The sequence below is a fragment of the Colletes latitarsis genome, chromosome 14, assembly GCF_051014445.1.
Source record: "Colletes latitarsis isolate SP2378_abdomen chromosome 14, iyColLati1, whole genome shotgun sequence".
Taxonomy (NCBI): Eukaryota; Metazoa; Arthropoda; class Insecta; order Hymenoptera; family Colletidae; genus Colletes; species Colletes latitarsis.
Genome location: NC_135147.1, coordinates 26,484,408 through 26,502,157, shown reverse-complemented (window position 1 = coordinate 26,502,157; position 17,750 = coordinate 26,484,408). Strand labels below are relative to the sequence as shown.

The following is a 17,750-nucleotide window of genomic DNA, read 5'->3' as shown; positions in this document are numbered from 1 at the left end:
TTTCATCGTTCGCGAAACATCAAAGCGTAACCCGCGTCGTGATTACTTTCGTTCCGAGCGAACTTTGGGACCCGTTGGAGCGTGGCACGAACTTTAAGAAGTTCCGGCGAAAAAACCGAGAGCCAAGTTCGCCATTATTACGGCGAAATTCCCGACGGAGACTGGAGAACGACGAGAAGAAGAACGTCGTTAACGCCAGGGCACTTAGCTCGTTCATGTTTAAAGATACAAAAGAATGAGGCAGAAGTTGCTGGCTACGATAAAGAACACGACCCGCGATTAGGAGCTTTCGGTCCCTTCAAGTTTATTTCAATGCTCAAATTTCTGTTCTTAATTTCAATATTACCCAATCAACCAACTTTCGTTAAACTCCGCTGAGTAATTGATTCGACGCTGGAAACAGTCATGAAGTCAAATATAAAATGTATTTCCTCTTGGAAAAAATTACCCACAACACTTGACATTCGAAACGAATCGTTAAAGCCCAATGAACCTAATCTCCCAATGTATTTATTTCGAACGGAAGAAGCAAAATTTGGATACCGGGCGTCTAATTCACTAATTATCTTTGTGAAACGGAGGTTCATTGGGACGTTGGCGAAATATTTGACGAATTAAATCGTTTTGAAAAGTCGAGGCGAGGCGAGGCGCGGCGGCCATTTGCATTGGAGCGACGTCAGGGCTCGGCGGGAATGCTCGAACGACAGAGTGGCCGGGATTTATGCATCGTTCGAACAAAGCGCGTCTCCGGGCGGTGTAAACAGCAAGATTCGGAGTACGGGGACGCTGTTAATGTGTCTACTATTCGAAGCAGTCGTCCCCGTTGCGTCCCGCGAATAACAGGGTTGTTCGCGTCGCTCGAACGTCACGGATGCTCCGAATCCCGAGACGTTCTATCCGCAGAAGCGGTCACCGAGTCCGCCAGTTTCGAGTTGTCGTGCTAATTAACGGACACTGGGATCCTTTAACCCTCGACGAGGGCCTTGCACCATCGTTGGTCTAGGTAGAGTAATTCTGTGAATGTAGGAGCTCCCTCGATTCGCGTCGCGAGGTCGAATTAGGGAACGTTATCGCGTAGTTGTTTGATGCAGGTCGTTGGTAGAGAGACGGCGTGCGTCGAAAAGAGGAGCGTCGAAAGCTCGGGGACGCAGACAGACAGAGACGGTTAGCGAACGAGGCAGAGAGAGAAGGGGATAGTAAGGGTGGCGTAGAGGGGGAGTCGGTAACGTGGCGTTAGCGAGTGAAGCAGTGGGGTGGCCGAGTGGGTGACGGGTTAGTGGGTGGCAGAGGTAGCTAGTACACCCTGTGGGGTAGTAGTAGGTGCGCACCCTACGCGGATACCAGGTGAGTGGGGCAGAGAGCCGACCAACCCCCGGGAGAAAACGCGAAAAACCACTTGTGCGTCCCCGTCCTGGCCGGTGACGGTGTCCTGGCGATTCCCTCTGCCACCCCGTCTCTCGAAACCCTCTTTGGTCGTTCCTCGCGGCGTCCTGTCGCCAGTCAGTCATTCGGTCAGGCCAGTCCCGCGACGTCGATTCGCGATCGCGACTCCTCCTCCGCGTTGTTCGCGTTCGTTACCCGGGTTCCTTCCATCAGTTCGAATTGAACCGCGAGCCGCGACAGTGCCCCGAACGCGGCGTTCCACCCGCCGATCGAACGCCACGATCGATCGACAGATCCACCTGACGTACACGGAGAAAGTGCTGACACCGGACCGAGAGTCACGACCCAGGCGATGCGAGAGGCACCCTTCATCGATCCAGGTCCAACCGGGAGTGAGCTCACAAGGTCCCGGATCCCGAATCTCTGATCCACAGGGATCGACGATCCTCCCGTAGTGCGCGTTTCGCTCGAAATTCCCCCTTTTTTTTTTACCTCGAAACGCAAAGATTCTCGTTCGAGCAACAGTGAAACTACCCTTTTCGGGGGCGGCTCCGATCGCTCTGAGTCGCCATCTTACTTCGAGGCGATCTTTTCGGCTCCAGGCTCCTCGGGGAACTTTCCAAAGCATTCGAAAACTCGTCCCATCGAGGATCGATGACCATTTGGGAAACGGGACGGTCGTAATTGGCTCGCGAAGACTCGTCGCGATGACTTGTTGCTCGATACGACGGCTTTTGTTCGACCTAAACGTTCTAAAAATGTGTGTTCGCCCCGGCGGAGGCGGTCCGCCAGTCGGAAAGGCAATTAACCTCTCGGTGTCCCGCGGTCCCGCGACCCTCGAGCCGTTAATAAGGGAGGAAACGAATAAAAATCTCGCCGAGGGCGAAACGGCCCGACCTACGAGAATAATCGAGCTCCACCGTTGCGCGTTTTCTAGAATTAATTTCGATCGGTTACGAGTGTTTTAATGGACGGTCCGGGTATATTAAAAATTGTATTCAACAAGTGTTCATTGAGGGAAACGGAGAGAGTGACCTGGAAAAGAATATCGAAGAGTCGAGGGGGCGCGTACCGTGGTCGCAAAAATGGACGGTTGTCCGGTGCAGATACGGAATCAACCCTGTCGGGGTAATTTACGATTTCCTGTTACCGCAAAGCGAGCGACTTTACTTCCCTTCATTCGTCAAACGTTACGCGGGGCCAAAGGTCGTCGGTGACTCCGTATTTATGACGCTGTCGTGCGGTTACGTGATCCGGAAAAATTGCTCACGGTCGAGGGAAACAGGAAAATACTCCATCATCGTCAAATCATTCGACTAGGCTCTCCGAAACATTAATTAATACAATTTTTAAAGTATATACGTTCATACCCTTGCTCCGCCATTTTACTATCGAGTATCGTTGCGGTTTTAAAGCAAACAATTTTCCAATAATAGTTATTAGTTACTCGTTATTGACGTCTGTCCGTTAAGTATTGTAGAATTCTTTTTTTTACATTTTGTTAGGATACATAGGAAAATGGTTCGCTTGGTCCATGTTTACCATATTCTACTAATCATCCATCTAATTTTACAGACGTTAATGAACTTATTCTTTGTATTCCCTTGCAAGAAGAGGGACAACACTGACCTCGTAGTTGCCTGAAAATATTGAACCTTTCGTTTGTTAAAGAGGACTGATATTTATAGGAGGTCGAATCGCTTTAATCGAGGAATCCAACGTATACGTTACAATAAATTATCATTAATCGCCACATTGCAGAATGCATCGATCACCAATTGCTCGTACACAACGTTTACGTAACGATATTTCGTTCGACTTTAACTATATATCATTCAGCTTTCGTCTCTCATATATAAACATGACTTTTCACCGAACAGCTAAACCAATCGACGTTCAAGATTAGATGTTAAAACGGATAAATCCGGTAAAAATAATTTCGAGGTTGAAAAACCACGCTGGAGGCTATTTTTTCTAATTACAGATGTATAGCGCGATTCGCCGAAACGCGGCGTTTCGGGGCGTGGAAACGATTAGGTTCATCTGGAACCGCGTTCGATAGTTGAAGTCGGTTTTCCCGCGAATAGGAAAAAATTCATTTAACGTTCCGGAAAGGAAATTCAATTCGCTGGGCTCGTTGCGCGATTTCTCGACGTTCATTTTCGAGCTGAATAGATTCCCCGGGCAGAGAAGTTGCTCGTCATGAATGCCACCGAGCGTGCATGCATACAGAGGCTTTACACGTCGATACAGTGTGGCACATATGGGATCAACGTTGCGCGTGATCGATCAGTGACGTGTTGCTGAAACAGCCGGCCAACCTTTCCGGCACACTCTCATCAACGTCGACCATTACACCGATTTCATTTTTCGATCGTTACGAGACCCCTTTCTCGTTTCCAATTCCAAACTCGAATTTTCGAGCGATAATTCGACACGGGGAATTGCACAGAACTCGAAAACTGGAACCACGGGGAGGGATTTCCGAACGATGGACTCCCACTGGGTTATTTGCTCGAAACTCTGCGAAGGCGAGTGTTAAAATTATTCGAGAGCACGTCGTTGGCGCTTCCCGCTGAAAAATCACGCGTTCGACCGCTCGTATAGAATCGAAAAGCTTCGGAAAGCTCCCATATCGGGTCCTGTCAGTTCGCTGGAAAGTCGAACATTTTTTTCCCGTGCAACAAGGATGATTCCAATATATTTTGGAATCTTTACCCGAATTGTACCCAGGAAAAAGTTTCTCCGATAAAACTTGTGTACAGCAAATCCAGAGAATTCCTCCGAGGATGCGAAATATGTACTTCGACTTTTGGAATTTTTCGAGAAACTTTTACAGAAACTACAGCGAATCAGAGAATCGATATGAAAATAAACATAGCGAGAAATATTGTAGATCGAATGCTCGATGGACCGATGAAAGTCAACGGATGGAATTATTTTTACGTATATTCGAGCGAATTTCGGAGTCACGTAACGTGGCAAAAATCACACGTGATCGATCACACGCAAGTGTCATCGAACCAACCGAATGACACAGTTTCCTCCGGTGTCGTGTTCGAGAGATTTAATTTTTCATCGGGAACACGTGTTACGAGTATCATCCCATTTTCATTATTAATCCGCTCGTAATTGCGATTCGAGAGTGTCCGCCATTTCGTTCCCCCTCGCTATTCATTTATTACTTTCGTACGCGGTCTGCTTTGCGGTTTACCCCATCAATCTTTTCCCCCGCCGCTGCCTTTTGCAAACTCCATTTTTTTCGGAACCCTCTGCTTCCGTACTACCGATATTTTTGCACAGTTTTATTTAGCGCGAACAAAAAATTCCCTAGAGAAAAGTAAAACACCGAGGCGTAATAAAATCCTCGCGTATATTCCTCTGAAACCCCTTTTGCTAGGAGGAAATTAAATTAAATGTGTAATCCCAGGGAAAGATTTCTACACAATTTTATTTCGTGCATACGTATATGAAAAAAAATTCCCACGAGAAGCCTAAAATATCGAGATACGAAACTCCTTTTGCCAGAAGGAAATCAAATTAATCAATTCTACATTAACTCAAGATATTTCGAAAAAATTCCCAGCGTTTGATAGTTGTAATTTTGCCCGTTAGGTTTAATTTGTTCGTGGCTGTTATCCGTCGATCGAGGCACCGGGAGAAGAGCTTAACCTTCTTTTCGAAAGTTTGCGAGGCGCGGGCGAAAACAATAAAGCGATTCTTCGAGCGGACGTGGTCGAAACTTTCCTCAGATTCCATCGTTCGTCTTATTTCGAGGAAGATTTTTCCTCGACCGGTTCCAACGGGGAATTTCACAGTGCTCGAGCGTCTCCAACGGGCGTGTACATAAATACAAAGTAGGTTTGTCGCGCGGTGACACGCGCGGGATCGATGATGCGCGTACGAGAACTGAGAATACAGGCGTCGATCAACCGGATGCGTCGCCGGCGGTGGACAAGAACGGGGGTTTGACCCGGTTACTTTGTTACACCGTGCCCATTATCCAGTTTTTCCTTCCGCGCGTAAATGAAGATCGATGTCCCGGCCCCCCAAAATCGCTAGAAATCCGTTCCGCCATTTTGGAAACGCCCCTTGCATCCCAGAGTCCCCGAGGAACTCGTCCAATTGCAAAATGGATTCTCTCAATTTCCACTTTCCCGATAGAAAACAGTCGTTTTCAGCGGGTTAACTAAGAAATCAAATTTTCATTTGCACAGTTTACGGATTGCCTAAAAATTTTTTAAAAGTCTCGAAGGAGCCTCGATCCAAAGATCGAACCTCGAAGTATCCCCGTCGCGAATGTTGACGGTTTCCACGGACCTTGCAATCGCGCGAGCACACGAACGCCATTAGATAGGAAGCGCTCGAGAGCCGAGGAACATTTTCCAGATAGCAGTCGCGGCGATCGAGCAAAACAAAAGCCGGACAATCGATCCGACGAAAGTGCAACGCTAGAGACTTATCGTCGCGTCATGACGACTAACGGGCCTTCGATAACGGAATTCCATAATTAATTCGCTCGCGAGGTCGCGCGTAAAATCGAAAAAATCGAGTGGGGTGTCTGTTGGATGTTATCGTGCCGCGAGAGGCTCCGCTGAAGAACCGGGAAGAGGACACTGTTAGATAAGGGAGGGAGAAGAGGACCAGGAAGACCATGAGCAACTCGGGCGCCATTCCTCTGATCCTGGTGAAGAAGGAGCAGCTCGTCGAAGGCAAGTACCGTCGCGTTCAGTCTTTCTCCCATTGTCAGAGACCGTTTCCATTGTTGCGCAGGGAGGAAACGACCTTACGATGTCCATTATCGATGGGTTCAATAGAGATCTGTGTCGCGAGCATCGGCCACGTCGAAGCAGACATTTTTCCACCGGACGTTCTATACTTGCGCCACTGTTCGCGTCGGGAACGAATTTCGTTGTTTCCCGATAGGAGGGGTGGGGGGAGGACGCGTCTCGATAATGTCGATTTGTGATTGAAACTGGCAACCGTTCCAAGGAACGTCCAAGCCATTGTGTCGATACCCATCAATTAACTTCGATACGCGTTTAATTCTGGAAGAAGTCGATACGTTCCCTTAAAAATTATTTATCTCATCTTCGTTTACTCTTTTCTGTCGTTGGAATTTTATTTTCAATCGCAAAGTCCGCTTTGTGAGAGCTGAGTTTGGAAAACTGGAAGTAGCTTTTATTTTGTAGATCTACCCTTGCATTAATTGTTTTACTAAGTTTATCCCTCGAATGAAGCGTCGAGAAGAATCGAAGGAGCGGATTAGAGGCGAATTGAACACCTGGAGGTTTATTTCGATGCCATGTGCAGACACCTTTTAAGTTATCGCGACACGGACGGGCATAGCTATCGAGTGGCATCGAGGGAAAATAGAGCAACTTAAAATAAACACTCGATATCAGTTTCATATCACCGAGATGGCACTGAATTATGCAGGCCTTATAATTGTGATTCCTAAAATAAGCGCGCCGGAACACCGCGGTTTTTAGTCTTACATATACTTTCCCGTTAATATTTAGAGCATTTCGATCGATCATCGGTGGCTGTCGATTCCGTGACACGTATTTCGCGAAACTCCCCATTTATCTAGGATCGCGATTCCCTATTTAAAGCGGCGAAACCGGAGTTTCACGTGTCCCGCGCGCGGCATAAAAATAGTTGCCAGGCGTTCGTGAAATTTTCCATCGCGAAAACGTCGACGCGGCTCGGCCTCGCGTCAACGAAATCAAAAAAATAAAAAAAATACATCGCATTTCCTCGCGAATAATCGAGGGAAATTGCGGAACGCAGTTTACCCTGCGAGAACGTCGCCTCGATGCTTTTTTTTCTGGGACGTTTTAATCCGGGTTAAACGATTCCAGTTTAACATAAACTCGCGGAGAAATTTCGAAAATAATTAAATTAAACTTCTACGGAAATTCTAAGTGAATCTTTTCTGTTAAACATTTGTTTTATCTAAATATACAGGGTATTCGGCCACCCCTGGGAAAAATTCTAATGGGAGATTCTAGAGGCCAAAATGAGACGAAAATCAAGAATACTAATTTGTTGATGGAGGCTTCGTTAAAAAGTTATTAACGTTTAAAGTTCCGACCATACTGAATTTTTTTCTTGAAAATGCATGGGATTTCGAGGGTACGTCTATTGACCAAAAATGACTGTAATTGATCCCTGCAACTAAAAATAATTTTTTTTGAACGATTCGAAACTTTTTAATTTTGTCAAAAAATTTGTCCACCTTCGTGAATTTTTTTCTCGGAAGTGGGTAGGATTTCGAGGGTATGTCTAATGACCAAAAATGATTGTATTCGACCCCTTAAACCAAAAATAATTTTTTTACAATGATTTGAAATTTTTTAATTTTGTCGAATTTCAGGGGAATCGTCATTCATGGTCAGACATTGTATTTTCGGTAAAGAATTTTTTCCTCGTAAGAGCGTTGGATTTCGGTGGTATGTGTATCAACAAAAAATGATTATAATTGACCCCCGCAACCGAAAATAATTTTTCCAGAAACCTCAGTAAAGAAATTAATATTCTTGATCTTCGTCTTATTTTGGCCTCTAGAATCCCCCATTAAAATTTTTCCCAGAGACGACCGAACACCCTGTATAACATTGTATTCGTTCACGAGAAGGAAAAAAAACATTTCGAAAAAAGAATTGCAACCATACCCAGCTTCGAAATTATCCGGAATAAGGATTTATTTGTCCCGAGGCATTGATTCGCTCGAAACAATAGCGAGTTCTTGTTTTTATCAAGTGCGAACCGGTGTGTGGTTCCCTCGTCTCTTTATTCCAGCGTTTCATATTGCGCGGCTGGAAACTCCTTGTTCCCCGTTTTAATTCCCGTTGAATTCTTTTTGGGAACGTAAGAGCACGGAAAAACTCACGCGACAACGAAGACGATTATTTTTCCATTTGCCGTTGCAAAGCCTCTCGTATTTTTACGGCCGCTGGCAAGAAATTCCAGGTCTGACTCTTGGCCCCTATTCTACTGAATTCTCCGCGCCCACCGACCTTCCTATCTGCTTATTAATTAGTTCCTACGACTCGAAACGCTCTTTCACAAACTCTCTTCGAACAAATAAAATATTTTTAAACCGTAGACTACTTGTATTCGCGTCTGACTATGACTGGCTATTCTACTGGTTCGTAAATAGACCGCTCCAAAGAACATTGACGATTGCAAAAATTCTTTTAAATCGTTTCGAGCGTTCCAATGCACATTGCAATCGACTCGAGACTCGTACGATCGTTCGTGGATGGTTTCGCGGGGGCGGAAACGATCGCGTTGCAACCGAGTTAACCGTGGAACGGTCTTCTCTCGCTGTCGATCGTAAATTTCTTCCTCGAAAGCGCCCCGCGATTTTCTGTACGAACGTTTCCCCGGCAAATCCGCAGTTCCTGGTTCTCCGTGTACCTGTACACCAAAGGCTACGAGCCCGTCGACCAATCCTCGCCAGGATAAGCTTAACAGATTGTCCATTCGACGATTTATCCCCGCGTGTTCGTGCACGAGCACGTTCCCTTTATCCTCGTCAAATTTCCCGCTCCAAGATTTAGCGATACCTCCTTCAGCAAACTTTTCCATCGTTATTACATCGAATTATATTCAGTTTTCTACTATGTATTCATCCACTTTGCAACGCTATTAATATTTGGTATTTATTGTTTACATTGTAGAAATTCTCTGCTTTAAAGGGGACCACAGTCTCTGTTATCTCTGTTCAGAGTTATAAAAGTCGAGTATCGAATTTTACTGTCCTTTTACTGCCACCCGGAGTCGTCGGTTCGTGAAATTAATTTGAGATTCGCCGAACAAAAAGGCGGAGATCCGGTGTCGGGTCTTGGACGGCGCGATAGAATGCAAAGTTGATCCTCTTTCCGGGAGTCTGGCCGTAAAACGAGCCCCTTCGTCGTCGCGTGCCTTGTTTTCCCGTAAAGCCGGCATTGTACGAGCAACGATATCTGAATGCAGTGGCTCGAGAACAATGGCGGGCCATCTCCACTGAAATCCTCCGCGGATTACCTTTGCCAGGGGCCTGTCCGTGGAAATAACGCCTGTCCGCGAGACGTTCTCGAGAGAGAAAGACGCGGAGGACCGAAAGATGCGCGTTTTCCCAGACAACCCCGTCGATATTTGGGGCGTGGAAGACGTTCTAGTCTTTCGCGGAATCGATACCAACGACGGATTTAAGGATAACCCTTCCACTAGTGGCCAAGAGTCCAGAATATTGAATAATAAAAGATCAACCACTCTTTACGAGTTCCGTAGAGACGAGATTTTCTCTGCTTTCGGCTGTGAATAATTTTCTTCCAATTTTTAATTCAAGTAATAGTCCACTGGAATATTCCGTACAAATTACAGTACTAAAGTATATCGTTTTAAATTGAAAATGGTATTAAAAATGGGTCAACTTCTGGAAGAAATAGATCGAATGAGACCGAGCCCCCCCTCGATATAAAGATTTAAATTAATTTCCGACGGAGGAGGAATATTTACTTTTTGCCTGCGTGAATTTTAATAGAGAGCAATATTCGAAACCGAAGTCGAGCGTTTGCTCTGCCGAGAACGTTTCAAGGGAAATGCTCCGCGAGGGCCTCGTGATTTACTCGTTTGCGATACCTATACGTCGACGGCTTTTAAACCATCCAGTGGAAAAGATATACGTTTTCTCGGCCGTGAGTAACCCGACCCAAGTTAAATCGGTCGATCGTTAATCTTTAAACCTCCGCGGTGCACATAATGACGATAGTCGTGCGCCTTTTACGAGGTTTGGTAGGTTTGGTTTCAAGGATGAGGCGGCGAAACACTGACACGGAACAAAAATAGCGGAACCGACGATGCTCGGTTACTTGTTCGACGTCGGTGTGTCGCGCTGAGACATTTGGCAGCAATCTTTACGAGTCAGCGACAAAGAATATTTTCTGTACTATTCGAATAGTTTAAAAAGGCAACTGTATTGCGAGAAATATTTGTTGTACACCGCCAATTAGATATTCAGACGAATCATCCCATATAAGATCGGAGTTTCAATCGTTTGTAAGCTTCTACCCCACACAGGGTGCTCGGCTACCCCTGGGAAAAATTTTAATGGGAGATTCTAGAGGTCAAAATAAGACGAAGATCAAGAGTATCGATTTCTGGACTGGGGCTTCGTTAAAAAGTTATCAAAAAATTAAATTAAAAAATTTCAAATCGTTCTGGAAAAATTATTCTCGGTTGCGGGGGTCAATTATAATCATTTTTTGTTAATACACATACCACCGAAATCCTACGCACTTTCGAGGAAAAAATTCTTTACCGAAAATACAATGTCTGGCCATGAATGACGATTCCCCTGAAATTCGGCAAAATTAAAAAATTTCAAATCGTTCTGGAAAAATTATTTTTGGTTGCAGGGGTCAATCGCAGTCATTCGTGGTCAATAGACATACCCTCGAAATCCTAACCATTTCCGAGAAAAAAATTCCTTACCGAAAATTAATTGCAGGCCAGAAATGTCACTCCAAAATTTCGTGCGTATCTTTAAAAGGTCATAACTTCCGAACGGATTGGACGATTTTAATGTTTAAAAAAGCAAACAACGCGTATTTTGATGGACAATATGTAGAAATTCCAAAAATATCCGAAAAGTTGTTCTTTAACCCCGTAAAGTTAGGAAAACCCTATAAAAGTGGTCCAATTTTCAAACAGCCATAACTCCTGTAATAGTGAATATATTTCAATGAAATTTTTTCTGAAGTAGAGCCCATGGGTACCTACAAAAAAGTATTAGACAACATTTCCGTAGAGCGTCAAATAAATTTATTACAAATGAAAAACGAATTTCTAAGAAAAATCGATAGGAGGTAGGTGTCTAAATTTTTCGTCGAAATTAAAAAATTTCAAATCATTGTAAAAAAATTATTTTTGGTTGCGGGGGACAAATACAATCATTTTTGGTCATTACACATACCCCCGAAATCCTACGCACTTTCGAGAAAAAAAATTCTTTACCGAAAATATACTATGTGGCCAGAAATATTTCTATAACTTTTTAACGAAGCCTCAGTCAAAGAATTGATATTCTTGATTTTCGTCTTATTTTGGCCTCTAGAATCTCCCATTAAAATTTTTCCCAGGTCTGGCCAAATACTCTATATAAAATCAGAGTTTCGATCATGTATAAGATCATCCGATTCGACCGTCCCAAGTGATCTATTTACAAAGTCCCCAGTTGATTTTCGAGCACTGCAAAGAAACTTGGATAAACTAGTGTCACCGACTGCGTATTTCTTGTTACTTAGAATGCTCGTTCGTCTCCCGAGCGCTTTCGATTCGCTCGTTATCGGGTCCCGATCGGTCCGATAAACGTTAAGCGTTGGGGATCTCGGGGAATCCGGCAATAAATCCGGGAAAAGGGACGGCGCCGGCTGCGTGGTCCAATAAGAACGGGAGTCGATGCAATTTCTTTGCTGGTACCTCCCTCCCCCCCGTTGTGGAAAATCGAGACCGATGCTTAAATGAGCGGCAATTGTCCCCGGGATTTCGGTTTCGACGATACTCGGGTGCCACGTGTTGCTTGTTCCGCGAAACCTGGCCGCCTTATCGGTAATCCCGATTCCCGTTTCCTCTTCTGCCCGCGCGCATGCTTCTTCCGAGCAGCTGTTCCCACTTTAGCCGGCTTCGATTCGAACGCGAGCCGGCGAACAATGGATGTTATGTCGCGGGACAGTTAATCTCTGACACTCCGGTGCGCCACATACACGACCGGTAATGTAGCCGTCAGTTTCTGATCTACCCGTCTACGACTCGCCGGGGCTTCCTTTGTCACTTTTCCACAGCGTTTAGTCGGGCCTCGTTTACCTGCGATCCCTGAATACCGACTCAAACACGTCCACGCCTTTTCACAACAAACATATTCTATCATCTTCCCCGAACTACGCAACTCATTCTGGCTACAGTTTCTAGCAGGGTAAGACAATAACATCTTGAAAGTGGTTAGTTTTATTTGGGAATTTTTTGCGATGAAACTGTAACACCTTTTGCAATAACATTTACCAGAGTTATTTGTACATAGTTGATAAACACTCTCAAATTTTTTGGGCCCAGAAAAATCGAAATCAATGACCCTGGATCCTCTCAAACATAATCGAACTTTCTATGGAACTTTGATATTTCTAGCTGTGCTTGAGAATTTTTTCTGGAGAAACTAGTAAACCTTTTACGATAAAATGTACCAGAGTTATTTGTACATAGTTGATAAACACTCTCAAATTTTTTGGGCCCAGAAAAATCGAAATCAATGACCCTGGATCCTCTCAAACATAATCGAACTTTCTATGGAACTTTGATATTTCTAGCTGTGCTTGAGAATTTTTTCTGGAGAAACTAGTAAACCTTTTACGATAAAATGTACCAGAGTTATTTGTACATAGTTGATAAACACTCTCAAATTTTTTGAACTCATAAAAATCAAAATTGATGACACTGGATCCTCTCAAACATAGTCAAACCTTCTATGGAACTTTGATATTTCTAGCTGTGCTTGAGAATTTTTTCTGGAGAAACTAGTAAACCTTTTACGATAAAATGTACCAGAGTTATTTGTACATAGTTGATAAATACTCTCAAATTTTTTGGGCCCAGAAAAATCGAAATCAATGACCCTGGATCCTCTCAAACATAATCGAACTTTCTATGGAACTTTGATATTTCTAGCTGTGCTTGAGAATTTTTTCTGGAGAAACTAGTAAACCTTTTACGATAAAATGTACCAGAGTTATTTGTACATAGTTGATAAACACTCTCAAATTTTTTGGACTCAGAAAAATCAAAATTGATGACACTGGATCCCCTCAAACCTAGTCAAACCTTCTATGGTACATTGATATTCTACTCTCTAGCTTCCTTTGAGAATTTTTGACAAAAAAACCATAAAACCTTTTGCAATGAAATTTTCTACAGTTATTTATATATGTTTGAACACCAATATCAAATTTTTTCAACGCAAAAGAGTTGAAATTGGTAGCACCGTATCCTCTGAAACACACTCGGTTTGTTAGCTCTTAAGAATTCTATGTAATGTGTCATTTTATTGTGGTTAAATTTTCGTAAAATATTTAATTATCCTTTTTCACGGGGTTTCAATCGAACGCAGCGTGGAAGAAGGGGGTTAATTTTATTCCCGATCGCGAATTGTTTGCTTCGGCACGGCCTAGAAAATCGATTTTATTGGAAACGTCTATTATACGAGCATGCATATTCAATATTTTTATTTAGGTCATCGATAATTTCATTTTGAAGCCGTAGACTAGCGAACGTTCAAGTTTTTTTCGCTGGTAGTCTTCTTTGAAGGGAAAGTGCAGCGAATCAGTCACGCGATTCAGTTCATCGCGTTGATTTTATGCTATTTTGCACGGTTAAATACACAGATACGTTAGAATCTTTTGTTCGCGATCTTTCTCTTGACACCTGTTTCCATACATGTCATTACATAACTGTCGTATGAAAACCGAACGTGTAATTAATTTCCAGTACAACAACTCTCTTAATCGTTACGAAAATTTCCTTTTATTTATTTTTCAAACAAAAACGAAAAGGCGAAATAGAATTTCTGGACTTGGATTCGGTCGAAAAACTTCTGGAAGGTGATTCTTCTTCGAAAGAAGTAAAGCTTTTGGCTTCGACTGTGCACTTGACGTGACTTAACGATCGTAAGACTTCGACACGTAACAAAACCGAAGCCTGCTGGAAAAATTATACCGAATTATATTATAGTATCTTGTGTCAGCGACCGTCGACAGTTATCCCTTTGACGCTTGTCAGTCCATTCAATTTTTCTGCGACGCTACGCCAATGGGCCCGCGAGTTTCGTTTAATTACTGGGAGCTCGAAACGCCCGTTCTTGAGGGTGGAAAAAATATCATTAACGAGAGGAAACTTGGCAGATACGCTTAGAAGCTTATAACCGGGCGTAACGTGTTTTATTTTAATATTTATTTTAGCAAACTGCAGGCTAGATTGAATTACAATATCTATGGAAACTGTTTAACTCCACAGTTTGGGGTCAATTCGCTTACGGTTTGGGTTCGAACAAATATACTTGCTAATTGTCGCATATAATGTGGCTTCACGCGCCCTCTGGCGAAAATTTGAACACGCGTCCATAGATTCAGTCGGTTAGCGTACTCGAGAAAGCCTCAATATAATAGCAATAACTGTTATGTGCACACGTGGGGTCGTTTCGCCTGTTTGTTCAACCTAAAAAATTAACGCTCCTCAAATATCCGAGTAAGCACTATTTTTGGGGCGTCATTACACCCCACTGCACTAGATTTCGTTGAAAATTACCAGGTTTCTACGATACTGCCCCGAATGTTCAGCTTCAAAATTTAGAAATCAATTTTCTTACTAATCTATACAGGCAATTTAATTCCATGTAATGGATTCTATGAAAAATTGTTTTAGCATCCCTTGTAATTATTCCAACACCGAGCAATCCGTTAAATGTTTCAGCTACGCCTACGCCGATGGGGCGAGGGCGAGATTCGTTAAATTACCAAAAGTTTAAAACGCTCGGGATCGAGCCGCGGTATCAGGGAGCAAATTTCCCCCGAGTTTATATCGCAGTTTCGCGAATTTCAGTTTATCGTGACTCGGTGTGCAACTGGGTTACGCATGCGCCGTAAAAAGTGTCGGAAATGAATGAAGAGAAAAGCTGGCTGTCGGTTGTTCCCCGAAGGATCGCCGTTGTACCTTCGGTTTTTTAAACGTCGTTTCGAGACAAAATAAAAAAATTCGTGCACGCGTAACCCCGCGTAAAAATGTCAGGATTCTTCCCGCGGCGACGAAGATAAATCGAAACCACCGTAACGAGCGAGGAAAGTTTCAAAAATTCAGCAATTTCTCGGCCCGGCGCACGACAGGGGAAATAAAATCTGGAATGCATTTTACCGGGAAAGTTAGGGGAAACTTACCAGCTCCCATCAGCATGCAACCATTAACCATTTCGTCGTTAACAAAACATGAGCTGGGATCTGGAACTTACGATCCCAGGTGCTTCGTCCTATACTGTACTTGAAATATTAACTCGATAACGGGATTAATATTCATTTATTCGCCGCTTCTGCCACGAATACGAGACTGCGAACAACCTGCTCTAAATATTTCGAATATTCCCCGAACAATCGATAAACACGTCAGTCCAACCGCTAAATAACGCTTATAAAAATTATTTACCATTTTCGAGTATTATTTTTCCATACGAAACTACAGAACAGTATTCCCCGCCTATAAGACCAAATTCCTGCCTCGAATTCAAAAGCCAGAATCTTCCAAACGTTTCTCGTAAAATGGGACAAGTTTATCGTACAAATAAAGTTTTCCTCCCGTAAAAATTATACTATACTGTGCTTGAAATATTAACTTTATAACGGGATTAATATTATAATATTATAATACGAGACTGCGAACAACCTGCTCTAAATATTTCGAATATTCCCCGAATAATCGATAAACACGTCAGTCCAACCGCTAAATAACGCTTATAAAAATTATTTACCATTTTCGAGTATTATTTCTCCATACGAAACTACAGAACAGTATTCCCCGCCTATAAGACCAAATTCCTGCCTCGGATTCAAGAGCTAGAATCTTCCAAACGTTTCTGAGAGACCTTTTCGAACGCTTCTCGTAAAGTGGGACAAGTTTATCGTACAAATAAAGTAAAAAATTGTTGCTCGAACGTTATTTGTTTATCGAACGTGTGGAATTCCGCGGGATTTTCGTTTGTTCTTAGCCCGCGTTACATCCTGACGAGAAGCTGGTTTTTAGGCCGAGGCAACGAGCCACAGTGGTAAAATGACGTTTGTGAAACCGCGATATAATGAGGCCGAGATTTCAAGTGTCACTGGCAGCCTTTTCGAAGCGGCCTGCTGAAATACACCCGATTCCGGGAGTGGGTCGTTCATTAGCGACTGAAACTTTCGCGTTTCAACCCCTGCCCCGTCTTCCTGGCAATTCCTTCCCCCTTCTTGTTTTCGAGATTCTGTTCCTTCGTTCCACCCCCTCGATTCTGTTATTTTATCCCGGGAAATAATAAGCTTACGTTCCGTACAACCTCGTTGTAAAAGATAATGCTGACACTGTGATATTAGAATCCTCCAAAACACGTACAGTTCAAAATTCAGTCGCATCGAGTCGGTAACTATAACGAGAAGTAACTTGCATAGAAAGCTCGAGCACTTTGTAGAATCTGTAAAGCGTTGCAAAGAAATCCTGCAAGCTTTCTACTTTTCAGAGCTCGCTGCCTGCGCTTGTCGTGAACAAGTTAATTTCAAAACTGGGTCAGGCTTATCGACACTTTCCTTCCTAGTTAAAATCGAACGACGTTCGAAGATCCGTCTATCCGGAGATCGAAATTCGTGATTTTACGTCTTCGATTCGCGATCCTCGAAATGCAACGGCTCCGCGAAACGATGGTCTTGGTCGTTCCGGGCGTCTGAATAGCAAAATTGGATAACGCTAATTACTTGGCCGATTAATGAATATCCCAAGAGTTCTCGAAGACAATTCGTCGGAGCTATTCATCCCCCACGGCGGCAAATGATGATTTTTTTTAGGTAGGAAAGGTCACTGCACCCTTAATCCTGAAAATATATTATTTATTCCCACCAAACGCGTGCTCGTCGCAAGCCCAGAAGTTGTGTAACCGTAGCAATGTAGCGAGTTCTAGCAGCGATTAACTGAATCGTAATACTTATCCTCCCGCATTGTTTCGTACATTCAAGTTACAAACAGTCCCCGATCGACGCATGGCGACGTCTATTCCGGGCTCGATTTGCCTAATCGCGGACACAAATTCCCCGAGGAAGGTATTTGCCTATGAATTCTCCCGACCTCCGTTGCCCTAACGAGCTTTCGCGCACGTTCCCAGCCGTTACAGCTTCTGCAAACACAAATCTGTATTCAGCCCCATCGGTGGGTCGCGTTTACGTCAAACGTCACCAGCAACAACGTCGAATTATATAGCAGTTCCCGCCTCTATTCACGAACTTTTACTCTTTCGCTAGAGAGAATTCAAACGTCTAAACTTGTCGTTGTATCTTCTCGAAAATGATATCAGTGTATCAGCGAGGATCTCCCGGTTAAAACAAGTCCAAACACGACCTAGTTCCGACCATTTTTAATTTTAGGTTATCCCGAACATTTTCGAAAACTTTCCCACCGCCATATTTAAAAGCAGTCGAAACATAGCCGTGTGGGTACTCGTTTTAATCGGGAGAACCTTGTCAATTCATAGATACTCATGAAGGTTGTATTATTTTTAAACGAATCCTGATTTTGTCACTCGAAAGCAGAAAACACTCTGTGATTAA

General features: G+C 43.6%; 1 protein-coding gene across 8 annotated transcripts in view; it reads left to right on the top strand.

Moving 5' to 3' along the window:
* Positions 1–17,750, top strand: part of Kcc (solute carrier family 12 member kcc) — a 125,933-nt gene that overhangs the window by 32,039 nt on the left and 76,144 nt on the right. Inside the window, exons 1-2 of one of the 8 annotated variants that reach the window (XM_076782571.1) lie at positions 1,388–1,788; positions 5,773–6,095. The exons of 6 other annotated variants lie outside the window; for them this stretch is intronic. In XM_076782571.1, coding sequence (XP_076638686.1) covers positions 6,038–6,095 — 58 coding nt within the window. In that variant the 5' untranslated portion in view covers positions 1,388–1,788; positions 5,773–6,037. Of the gene's footprint in view, positions 1–1,387; positions 1,789–5,600; positions 6,096–17,750 lie in introns of those variants that run through there. One more of the 8 variants, XM_076782570.1, reaches the window with a different exon arrangement.